This window comes from Pituophis catenifer, unplaced genomic scaffold, assembly GCF_029215685.1.
Source record: "Pituophis catenifer annectens isolate HBS135680 unplaced genomic scaffold, rPitCat1.0.hap2 SCAF_17, whole genome shotgun sequence".
In the NCBI taxonomy this organism is placed as follows: Eukaryota; Metazoa; Chordata; class Lepidosauria; order Squamata; family Colubridae; genus Pituophis; species Pituophis catenifer.
Window position 1 is genome coordinate 2,136,227 of NW_027256897.1, and position 12,146 is coordinate 2,148,372.

Below are 12,146 nucleotides of genomic sequence, written 5' to 3' on the forward strand. Positions count from 1 at the left end.
CTCCCACACACACACACAAAATTCTCTACACATAAGCACCAATTGACCTCCAGAAGATTAAAAACCACCCAGTGCAAAAGTAGTCCTTGACTTACAACAGTTTGTTTAGTGACCATCCAAAGTTACAAGTCAAATGTGACTCGGGGCCGTTTCTCACACTTTAAGACCGTTGCCGCATCCCCACAATCACGGGTTCAAAATTCAGATGCTTGGCAACCTGCTCCTATTGATTGATTGATTGATTGATTGATTGATTGATCGTAAGTCACTTGTTTCAATGCCGTTGTAACTTCAAACAGTGGCAGGGACAATCTGCGATCGCTAAATTGGCCCCGATTGACTTCGTACGCGAAGAAAAATCCGTTGCTTCTCTCCGTTGCCCTTCTAACTCGTGTGACGAGAGAGCCGTGTGGGTTTCCGCGCCTTTTCTCTCCCGTCTTGTTGTGATGTCGGTTTCTTCGTTCTTGGCCAGAAACCCCCGCTATCGTGTCTGCGGCAACAGTGTTCCGAAGAAAAAGAAGAGAAGCCGCCCCTGAGACAGAAGTTCGTCTACTCGGAAATGTCAGAAGCCGTCGAGCGGGCGAGGCGGCGACGGGAAGAGGAAGAGCGCAGAGCACGGGAAGAGCGCCTGGCCGCCTGCGCGGCGAAACTGAAGGAGCTGGATCAGAAATGCAAGCTTGCGCAGAAAGCGGGAGATGGTCCCAAACACGTGGAGAGTGATGAACCCCGATCCTTGAGCTCGGAGAAGAATGCCATCTCGGAGAACAGCCACGTAACTCGGAGAGGTAAGGGGGTGCAGAATTGGCACAGATCAGACTTTTAGGTAGGACCCGGGAGCCTCAAACCTCTTGTCCAGAAAAAAAGCCATGATGAAAAATGAAGTGTAGGTCCCGTTGCGTCTGGAACTACTCATTAATTTCCAGTTAAGATAATTTATTTGCTCATCTAGTCAATTAACGGTTATCGCTAAATCGGTGCTAGATATAACAGAATTTAAGAGGGATTGGAGTTGGATTGCTTGCAGGGACTCCAGGCTGATTACTTTCTTGACTCCGCCACCAGGTTCTGCCTCGTCTTCTCCTATGCTTAAGTGGCAAGTTTGTCATGTTAAGTCTAGCTGATGTGATGGTATGTGGAAAAGACGTGATATGGGGTGAAGAGATGCTGCCTAGGGAACAGTTAGATAAGAGACCGCATAGCCCAGAGCTGCATAATGGGTAAAGAAAGAGGCTCAGAAGAGACCCTCCCTAGTTTCTCAGGCTGTAGAAGGGACAGTGGGAGATTTGTACCTTGGACTTGCAGGGTTCTGTTGATGTAGCTTTAGAGAATAGTCAGATAAGAGAGGACACAGCCCTGAGCTGTACAGTGGGTGGAGAAACAGGCTCAGAAGAGACCCTCCCTAGTTTCTCAGTCTGTAAAGGAGACAGTGAGAGAATTTGTACTTTCAGACCTGGAAGATTCTGTTACTTTAGCTTTACAGTAAAATAAAAAATAGTTTGTAGGCTTACAACTGGTCACTTAGCAAGCAAGCAAGCGTTCAATTTTTGCCCTCTCCTTTTCTTCCCTCCTTAGCCGTCCCTGAGTCTCACACCCAGGAACTCCCTTCCGGTTACGTGGATGAAGAGACTCCAACAGCTGCTGCCTCCGCGGCGCTCCGGAGTAGCAGCGAGGAGGAGCTGCGCGAAACCGTCTCCCCCATGCAGGAATTCAGCAAATTCCCCAAGCTCATTCCTCCGCGGTTCCAGAGAAAGCAGCAAGTAAGAGAAAGAAAATGGTTTATACCATTTTTCTCAAATCATTAGGGGGGTTTTGCCAAGGGGGTCGAAGTTGGGGACGAGTATAAGTATGTTCCTTCTTTGAGATCAACTACCTTGGATTTGGCCAAAGATTGCCACTTTTCAGCACTCCAGCAATTGTTTGCATTTATTGATTTAAATTTAGACATATCATTATCTATCTATCTATCTATCTATCTATCTATCTATCTATCTATCTATCTATCTATCTATCTACTGTCTATCTACTGTCTATCTTCTATCTATCTATCTACTGTCTATCTTCTATCTATATCATTATCTATCTATCTATCTATCTATCTGCCCCGTTTCCCCCAAAATAAGTCATTCCCCTGATAATAAGCCCAATCGGGCTTTTGAGTGCATGGCAATAAGGCCAAGCGCTTATTTCAGGGCTCAAAAAAAATATAAGACAGGGTCTTATTTTCGGGGAAACACGGTATATTTTTTATAAATTTACTTTCCTTTCATTTTTTTTTTTTTTAAAAATATACTTTCCTTTTCAATGTGTTCGTTTTGTAAGTTTGCTTTTCTTTTCGATGTCGGCGTTCTCGGTGCCGCGTCTACCGATAGCACATTAATTACTGTTCCATATTTCCTTTCAGGACCAGCTCTACAAAATGCAAAACTGGCCACCCTCCCAAGTCTATCCTCCTTCTTCCCACCCTCAGCGGACTTTCTACCCAGCCCACCCACAGATGTTGGGGTTCGATCCTCGATGGTTAATGATGCCTTCTTACATGGACCCTCGAGTCACCCCAGGATGCCCACCTGTGGATTTCTACCCATCATCCCTTCATCAATCGGGTAAAACATATATGAAATAATGAATTTTTTTTAATTGTATGATGCTTGTAAGTTTCCTGTTCATTCCTTGTGTTTTACTTTTATTTTTTCCTATTTTTTTTTTGTTCATCTATTCTTTTCCTTTTTCTCTTTCAATAAGGCTTATCTATTTATTCATCCACTCATGTCTTCTATCCATCCATGTCTTTTATCTACCCATCGATCCATCAATCTATCCATTGACGTCTCCTGTCTGTCTTTCTCCATCTCATAGAATATATTTATCTATTGTCTATTTCCTCTTATCATCCATCAATCCAGCCATGTCTTCTATCTCTGTTTCTTATCATCATTGTCTGCCTATCTAGCCAATTTATCCATCCATCATCTGTCCATCCCTCCATGTCCTATGCCTCCATCTCTCCATCTCCACCTATTCATGTATTTTATCCAACCATCCATCTATGCCTTCTCTCTCTCTCTCTCTGTCTCCATCTCTGTGTCTCTTTCGATATCTCATCCACTTCTCCCTCCCTCCCTCTCTTCTCCCTCTTTCTCTCCATCCCAGGGGGAATAAAGTGTGTCTTATACTCCGAAAAATACGGTCATTTAAATGTGGAATCTCCTCTCTATTTCTTATGATTAGGCAGCATTGAGTGTGCTCTGATTTATATTTTCTCTCTTTCTAACTCTGCTAGGGATTATGAAGCCTGCCATGCAACCAGATTCCGTGAACGGGGGCAGCTGTCCATCGGAGGAGCATAGCTGTCAATCAGTGGGGCTGCAGGAGAGAAAAGGGGAAGCCACCCCCATTTGGGGTCCGGAAAGTTTTGTCCCCTTGCCGAGCAAAAACTGTTCTGTTTCCCAGCCAAAACAAACAGAGAGTGTGACGGAGGAAGGATTACATACCAGGTAAGTGTAGGATCACCTAGATTGTGTTTAAGATTTTAAATACAAGATATTTGAAGGTCGTAAAAACGAGGATTGCACATGAAGTTACTTTTTGATCCCTATATAACCGCGTACGGTCACTAAGTGAGGCATTCACTAAACCGAGTCAACCTATAATGGGGCTACCATCAATTTGATTCCTTGTTTTTTAGAGGGAGGTGGTTTGGAGTCAGTGTTGAGTTGCTCCAGTGTCCTGAAGGTAGAAAATAAGGCATTACTTTGTCTCGCCTACAAACCTTAAGAATTTTACAAGAAGGTTACGCCATGTTGGCCTTTCTGCCCTTGCAAATCAAAGCAGCTGAGAGCCTGGCAAAAACAATTAAAATCGATCCCATTTATATTTACCTGCCATTCAGCAGACACAGTAGGAACCCATTTTACCTCTTCAATACAGGTAGTTTTCGACTTGCTGCCTTCATTGAGCCCAAAATTTCTGTTGCTCAGTGAGGCAGTTGTTAAATGAGTTTTGCCCCTTTTTACGACCTTTCTTGCCATGGTTATTAAGTGAATCACTGAAGTTAGTAACGTAGTTGTTAAGTGAATCTGGCTTCCCCAGATTAACTTTCTTATTAGAGTCATTTTTTTTTTCAGTGCTGTTGTAACTATGAAAGATCACTAAACAAATTGCTGTAAGTCAAGGACTCCCTGTAATTTCTCCCTCCTCCTAGTCCATAGCAACCGGTGCTGGGATTCAGCCGGTTCGCACCACTTTGGGAAAACCGGCTGTTAACTTTCTGAGCAGTTTTGTGAACTGGTGGTTGGAAGAAATCATTACGGCAGAGAACCGGTTGTTAAATTATTTGATAGCAACTTCTTTGGAGAGTGTTAGTGATAGGGTGGGGTATCCATGCAAAATGTATCGTTTTTCCTGCTCCCCAACTCCTTACGTGGAATTCCTTCTTTTTTTGGGGTGCTTTTTTCCAGGGTTGAGAATCCTTATTCTGCGCCCTCAGGGCAAAACGCCCAACGTGACTTCTTCGAAGAAGTCGGAGAAGACTACTTAAGCTCCTTCGAGAAGAAACCCCAGGGAAATTTCCATCGGTGCGTCAGTCCTGCCGAAAGGGCACCCCAAGAACGCCTCTTTCAGCCCCCCCAGTGCGGCTCTGACCTTTCCGATCCTTGTGATAGGAGCCTGTTGAATTCCCCTTTGGAGTCCAGTTCCATTCCGGATGAAAAGAAGTCCGAATACAACAGTTGGGACATCGGCCATTTTTCCAAACCCTTGGAAGAGTCGCCTTCAGGGAAAGAAGAGGTCTTCCAGGAGGACTCATTGTTCGGCTCCGAGATGTGGAAGAACGAAGGATCTACCAGCAAGCAAGCCAACCCTGGAACTGGATGGACGACTCCCGAGAACCGAAACACCAACGGTCAAACACCACAGCAGCAGCAAGAGCAAACAGGCAGAACCCGTCGATCCGGTCCGATTAAGAAGCCGGTACTGAAGGCTCTCAAAGTGGAGGAGAAGGAAAAAGAACTGGAGAAGGTGAAGGTGGAGGGCGAAGAGATGTCCCATCCCGCTAAAGAAAAGGGCCCCGCGCCGAAGGCATCAGAGGAGATCAATCCCGGGGGAGCGGTTGTCCACTCCGCTCACTACGAAAGACGCTCCCCACAAACCCCTGTCCAGGACAATGAGAGACGTCACGAAGACAACGAGGAGGATAGCAAAGAAAAGGAGAAGATAACCAAGGACTCAGAGGGCAAGAATCAGTCAAGGGAGTTTGCTGAGCTGCCTCCGACCAAAAGAAACAACTGGATCTTCATTGATGAGGAACAGGCCTTTGGTGGACGGGGGCAAGGACGGGGCCGTGGACGCGGATTCCGAGAATTCACCTTCCGAGGCCGTAGCAACACAGTGGGATGTGGAGGTGCGGCTGTTGCTGGTAGTGGCGGCGGCAGTGGGAATCTCCGAGGCGGTTACAACAGCAGCAACGTCGGGGGTCCCACGAGAAGTAGCCGAGGACGAGCCTTGAGAGACTTCAATCAGGGAGAGGAGTTCCCGCGGGGAAAGCCCAGGCGCCGGATTGCGAGCGAGACCCACAGCGAAGGCTCCGAGTATGAAGAACTGCCGAAGCGCCGGCGTCAAAGGGTCTCGGAGAATAATAACGAGGGTTCCCTGGCGGAAAGAGAAGAGGACGACCTCAAAAAAGGAGATTTCCATGACTCCTGGAGATCCAATAAGATCTATTCAGATGATCAGGATGCCAAGTTGAGGACCCCGCGAGCTTTCGGGCGATCGTTACCCCCAAGATTGAGCAACTCGACTTACGGGCGACGAGGATTCGTTTCCAAAGAGTCTTCCCAATGGCAGAGCCGAAATGGTGGAAATACTTGGCAAGAATACGGCCACAATGCCCCTCTGGACGCCTTTGGCATCCGGCGTCCACCAGAGAGAGATTACAGCCAAGAGTCTTACAAGGCGTCGGACTCGTTTAGCCGACGGGCGTTTGAAGAGGACTACGGAGGTGACCCCGAAAACGTGGAAAACCGGCCATTCCGTCGACGGCGTCCACCTCGTCAAGACAAACCTCCCCGATTTAGGCGCTTGAGGCAGGAACGCGAGTCCGTGGGTCAGTGGACCCTTGAAGAGGGTGGAGCCAACCTGGTCACTTGCCAGTGGCCCAGGAGAGCCAAACTGGTCACGACAGATTATAACGGTTCCTCGAACAGAAGATCTCCGGAACTCTCCTATCAGAATACCTCAGATCACGCCAACGAAGAATGGGAGACGGCCTCGGAAAGCAGCGACTTCAGCGAGAGGCGGGAGAGGAGGAGCGGCGGGAACACGGAGAACGAGGCGCCGTTGGATGGCGGGGTGCCCGGGAGCTCCTTGGGGGAGAAGAGAGACCTGGCCAAGAGGAGCTTCTCCAGTCAGAGGCCTGTGGTAGATCGGCAGAGCCGTAAATCTGATCCCGTAGGATTTGGGGAGAAAGCCGTACGAGCTGGTGGGAACCGACCAGCGTCCTACTATGAAAGCCAGCAGAATGTGCTACAAATGAGGAGCAAAAGGTAATAATCTTCCCGCTTCTTAAGAAAAAAAGAGACAGTATTTGGATACAGAGTGGACCTCCTAGTCCAGCTCAATCTTGAGATCGTGCGGACTTCAACTCCTGGAATTCCCTAGCCAGCATGGTGTGCCTGGGGGATTCTGGAAGTTGGAGTCCACACACATATCAAAGTTACTAAGGTGGAGAAACACCGGTTCCGCTTAAGAAAACAGAGACAATATTTGAATACAGAATGGACCTCACAGTCAAAACCACTCTTTCTAAACTTTTAGATTTCAGCTCCCAGAAGTCCCCAGCCAGCATTGACCAGAAGCATTGGTTCCCCCCTTAAGAAAAGAGAGACAATATCATAATAGCAATAGCATTTAGACTTTGCTTTACAGCCCTTTCTAAGCTGTTTACGGAGTCAGCCTCTTGCCCCCAACAATCTGGGTCCTTATGTGACCCACCTCGGAAGGATGGAAGGCTCAGTCAACCTTGAGCCGGTCGGGATCGAACTGCTGGCAGTGAGCAGAATCAGTCAACAATACTGCATTCTAACCACTGCACCACCATGGGACGGACGGACGGATGGAAGGAAGGAAGGAGAAAAGAGAGGGAGAGAAAAGAAGGGAGGGGGAGAGAGAGAGAAAGAAGAAAGGGAGGGAAGGAAGGAAGCAATAGCCCTTAGACTTATATACCGCTTAACGGTGCTTTTACAGCCCTCTCTAAGCGGTTTACAGAGTCAGCCTTTTGCTCCCAACAATCTGAGTCACCTCGGAAGGATGGAAGGCTGAGTCAACCTTGAGCCTGGTGAGATTCGAACTGCCAAATTGCAGGCAGCCGGCAGGCAGTAGAAATAACCTGCAGTACTGCAGTCTAACCACTGCTCCCCCGTGGCTCATTATCCAACCTTTGAGATGGTGAGGACTTCAATTTCCAGAATTCTCTAGCCAGCATAGTCTTGACTAGGGAATTCTGGGAGTTGAAGTCCACACATCTTAAAAGTTGAAAAACACTTTCGATGTGTAGTCGTCACGACTTACAACTCGAGGACTCCCCGTGTGATTTCATAGTTCTGAACTTTTTTTAAAAAAAAAAAATGCTTCTGCCCCTTTGGCCTTGGCAACATTTTTGGGCTATTTCTGCCAGGACCATCTTCCTTACTCGCTGCAGGAATCTGCGCATGAAATCGTTTTGCATTGAGTCGGAAACCAGATTTGTTTCCCTGCAGATCACCGGAAGAAAACGGCGTTCTTGATAACGGCAGTCCTGGACAAAACCGTTCCGCTTACGGGTCTCACTCCAACCTGAACGGTGCCGAAAATCTGGAGAAACGGCAAGAGAAGGAGCTGAAGTCTGCGGTCAACGAGATGGCAGAGACCGTCAATCCATTCGAGATGAGCTACAGAAGTAAGTCCCTTCGAGGGCTGTGCTGAAAGAATCTTCAAATTTGCAAGGTTTTGTTAGTCCGTGGTTGTTGTTGTTGTTATTATTTTCCCGTTATTGTTTTGTTTATTTGTATCCTGCCTTTGTTATTTTTATAAACAAGGCGGCGAACATATCCAGCACACCTTCCTCCTCCTGTTTTCCCAGCTGGCTATCATGCTAAGGCAGAACTAGAACTCACCGTCTCCTGGGGATTGTCCCAAAGTCATCCAGCTCGCTTTTGTACTAAGGCAGGACTACAACTCATAGTCTCCTGATGATTGGCCCAAAGTCACCCAGTGGCTTTCATTGCTAAGATGGGACTAGAACTCACCGTCTCCTGGTGATGGGACTAAAATCACCCAGTCGACTTCCATGCCTAACATGAAACTAGAACTCCCACTCTCCTGGTGATTGTCCCAAAGTCACCCAGCTGGTTTTCATTGCTAAGATGGGACTAGAACTCACCGTCTCCTGGTGATGGGACTAAAATCACCCAGTCAACTTCCATGCCTAACATGAAACTAGAACTCCCACTCTCCTGGTGATTGTCCCAAAGTCACCCAGCTGGCTTTCGTACTAAGGCAGGACTTGAACTCACTTCCTCTTGCTTTCTCGGTGCCTTAAAGCACCAGATCAAACAGTCTTCCCAAGCCCAAATTCCCACGGCCTTAAAGGGCCGTGAGAAAATTCACTTTCCAGCAGGAAGTTTCGAACTTGTGTTAAAAACTTAAGTCTTTGTCCAAATGCTTGTGTGCCGCTGCGCAGATGGTGTGATGGAGAGCCGTGGCTCAGGACCCGGGGCAGAGACGGAAGTGGGGACAATGAACAGCGAAGGGTTCATCGAGGTCCTGACGAAGAAACAGCGACGGCTGCTGGAAGAGGAACGGAGGAAGAAAGAGCAAGCCGCACAGGTGAGAGAAACCAGAAATGCAGGCAGTCCTTGACTTGCAATCATTCATTTAGTGACTGTTTGAAGTTATAACAGCACTGAAAAAAAACCACCCCAATTTATGTGTTTTTCACACACATGACCGTGGCACCATGGGATCAAAATTCGAACACTTGGCAACTGACTCATATTTATGACGGGTTGCCGGTGTCACATGATCTCCTTTTGCGAATTTTCTGACAAGCAAAGTCATCGGGGAAAGCCAGATTCATTTAACAACCATGTTATTCACTTAACAACTCTGGCCAGAAAGGTTGCAAAATGGAGCAAAATTCACTTAAGAACTGTCTCGCTTAGCAAACAGACATTTTGGGCTCGATCATTGGTCATAAGTCAAGGACTACCTGTAAGAGTCCTTTTTTTGGGAGTGTCAACAGTTTAGTTTTCTTTTTCCCTCTCTTATGTGGAGGTCTCCAGGATTCCTTTTGCCCAGTCTAATTCCAATTATTGCCTCCTTAAATTATTAAATTAAATTGCCCTAATTGCCAGGGAGGAAATATTTGCCAATGTTACACACACATAAAATTGTGGCACTTGTTTTGTGTGTTCTTCGGAGCCTGGCCGCATTGGTCCCCCGAGAAAGAAGCACATTCCAAAATGGAATTTCATCAAGATTCAGCATTTGGGATTTTGGGGTACGGTTAAGGGTACAGAGTTTGGGGACCCCTCTAGGAGCCCCCAAATCTCCATCCCAAAAAGCATGAGATGGAGACAGCAGGAGTAAAGGGTAAAGGTTCCCCTCGCACACGCGTGCTAGTCGTTCTCGACTCTAGGGGGCGGTGCTTATCTCCGTTTCAAAGCCGAAGAGCCAGTGCTGTCCGAAGGCGTCTCCGTGGTCATGTGGCCGGCATGATTCAACGCCAAAGGCGCACGGAACGCTGTTCCCTTCCCACCAAAGGGGGTCCCTATTTTTCTACTTGCATTTTTTAACCTGCTTTCGAACTGCTAGGTTGGCAGAAGCTGGGATAAGTCACGGGAGCTCACCCCATTACGCGGCACTCGGGATTCGAACCGCCGAACTGCCGACCTTTCGATTGACAAACTCAGCATCTTAACCACTGAGCCGCCGCATCCCTTAGACAACAGGAAGACCATCCCCTAAATCAGCCTCCGAATCAGTAGGATTTAGGGATAGGTTCCGCCGAACGAAGAGAATCAGCATCTGGGAAGAATCCTTAACTCCAGCAATTTTTTTTTTCTTCCTCATTTTATAGGCTCCGGCGAAAGGCCGCGTCCTTCAGTCGCGCATCCCACCTCGCTTTGCCAAAAAACAGAACAGCCTGTGCCTGGAACAAGGGGACGTCTCGGTGCCTCGAAACACCTTGGGGACGGAGATTTGGGAGACCAACAGCGCAGGTAAGACCCAGTCGGGAACTCTTCCTGCCATTTGGAAGTTTGAACTCGGATGCCGCTGTGCAAACGATCGGATCTTTCTGATGGGTTATGAAACGCCTGCAAGAAAACAGCCAGGCTCAGGCTCATCCTCCTCCTACTACTACTACTCTTTCTCTGTTTCCTTTTCCTCCTCCTTCTCCTCTTCCTCCTCCTCTTTGTTGCTTCCTCCTTTTCTCCCCCTCCACACATACTGCTCCTTCCTAGCACTGATGATGTTACCTAGTGGGGTCAGGAAATATTTGCAAGCAAACACCCAAGCTCAGAGAGCAAGAAGGACCCCACAGTTGTCGTCCTTCTTCTCCTTCTCCTTCTCATTGTCTGTCATCTCCTCCTCCTCCTCCTCCTCCCCACACACACCGCTCCTTCTTAGCACTGATGATGTTACCTAGGTGGGTCATGAAACAAGAAAGAAAACAACCATGCTCAGAGAGCTTTGTGTGTGTTTGTGTGTGTGTGTGTAGAGAGAGAAAGCGAGAGCACATATGTATGTATATTTGTGTGCATATATGTGTATGGGTATATATGCGTGTGTGCATGTATTTTGAGAGCGGGCATCAGAATTTCATTTTCTAATGTATGCCAGTGCGTTCCCAGAAAAAAAAAAGGGGTCCATAAAGGTCATCTTGTCTTTCTCCTTTTCTGACAGCTCTGTCCGTTCAGTCGTCCGGTCCCGATTCCTGGAACAAACCCATCGGTACCTTTATCGCTAACGAGTCCGGCTCTGCGGAGGTCAGTGGCGCCCGATGGGCCATTCTCTTGCACGCGCCAAGGATTTATAACGATGGGGCAGGAGGGTCTCAGCCGATCAGAGCAGGGTCTCCGAAGCTTAATTCTTCGCTGACTCAAAGATCTCCTTTGCCTTTTTCGCACATGCGTCACGCGAGTCGGCTCAGGTTCGACCAAAATCAGAAATCGGATAACAACGTTTTAAGATTTGGCTTCGTCCTTGACTTAAAATCACAATTGTGCCCCAGATTCCTGTTGCTAAGCAAAGTTCAATGGGTTTTGTCCCGTTTTATGACCTTTCTCGCCACGGTCATTAAACGAATCTAGTTTCCCCTCCGTTGACTTTGCTTGTGAGAAGGTCGCAAAAGGGGTTCACGTAACCCCACCACCACCCCGGACTCTGTGACCGTCATAAATATGAACCAGTTGCCAAGCATCCGAATTTCGATCACCTGACCACTGCAGGTCATAAGTATGAAAACGGTCATTGGTTGCTTCTTTCAGTGCCCTTGCAACTTCAAACGGTCACTAAACAAACTGTTGTAAGTCGAGGACTACCTGTAGTATTGAATTCGGTGGGAAAGAGAATTATTTTAAGAGCCGCGGTGGCTCAGTGGTTAGAACGCAGTATTGCAGGCTACTCCTGCTGACTGCCGGCTGCCTGCAATTTTGGCAGTTCGATTCTAACCAGGCTGAAGGGCGACTCGTCCTTCCGTCCTTCCGAGGTGGGTAAAACGAGGACCCAGATTGTTGGGGGCAAGAGGCTGACTCTGTAAACCGCTTAGAGAGGGCTGTAAAATAATAAATAAATAAATAAAACAAAATAAAATAAAAGAATTGTGAAGCCGTATGTAAGTCTAAGTGCTATTGATTCCTTCCTCCCTCCTTCCTTCCTTCCTTCCTTTCCTCCCTCCATTCCTTCTTTCCTTCCTCCCTCCTTTCTTCCCTCCCTCCCTCAGCCTTCCATCCTCCCGAGGTGGGTAAAACGAGGACCTAGATTGTTGGGGGCAAGAGGCTGAGTCTGTAAACTGCCTAGAGAGGGCTGTGATAGCACTGTAAAGCGGTATATAAGTCTAAGTGCTATTGCTCTTCCTTCCTTCCTTCCTTCCTTCCTTCCTTCCTTCCTTC

At 47.6% G+C, this 12,146-nt stretch overlaps 1 protein-coding gene across 1 annotated transcript in view; it reads left to right on the forward strand.

Annotated features, from left to right (window-relative positions):
* PRRC2B (proline rich coiled-coil 2B) overlaps positions 1-12,146 on the forward strand; it is a 68,847-nt gene that overhangs the window by 17,409 nt on the left and 39,292 nt on the right. Inside the window, 9 exon segments of the mRNA XM_070955686.1 lie at positions 473-785; positions 1,573-1,757; positions 2,402-2,603; positions 3,281-3,494; positions 4,458-6,539; positions 7,752-7,930; positions 8,714-8,859; positions 10,112-10,253; positions 10,939-11,021. Coding sequence (XP_070811787.1) covers positions 473-785; positions 1,573-1,757; positions 2,402-2,603; positions 3,281-3,494; positions 4,458-6,539; positions 7,752-7,930; positions 8,714-8,859; positions 10,112-10,253; positions 10,939-11,021 — 3,546 coding nt within the window.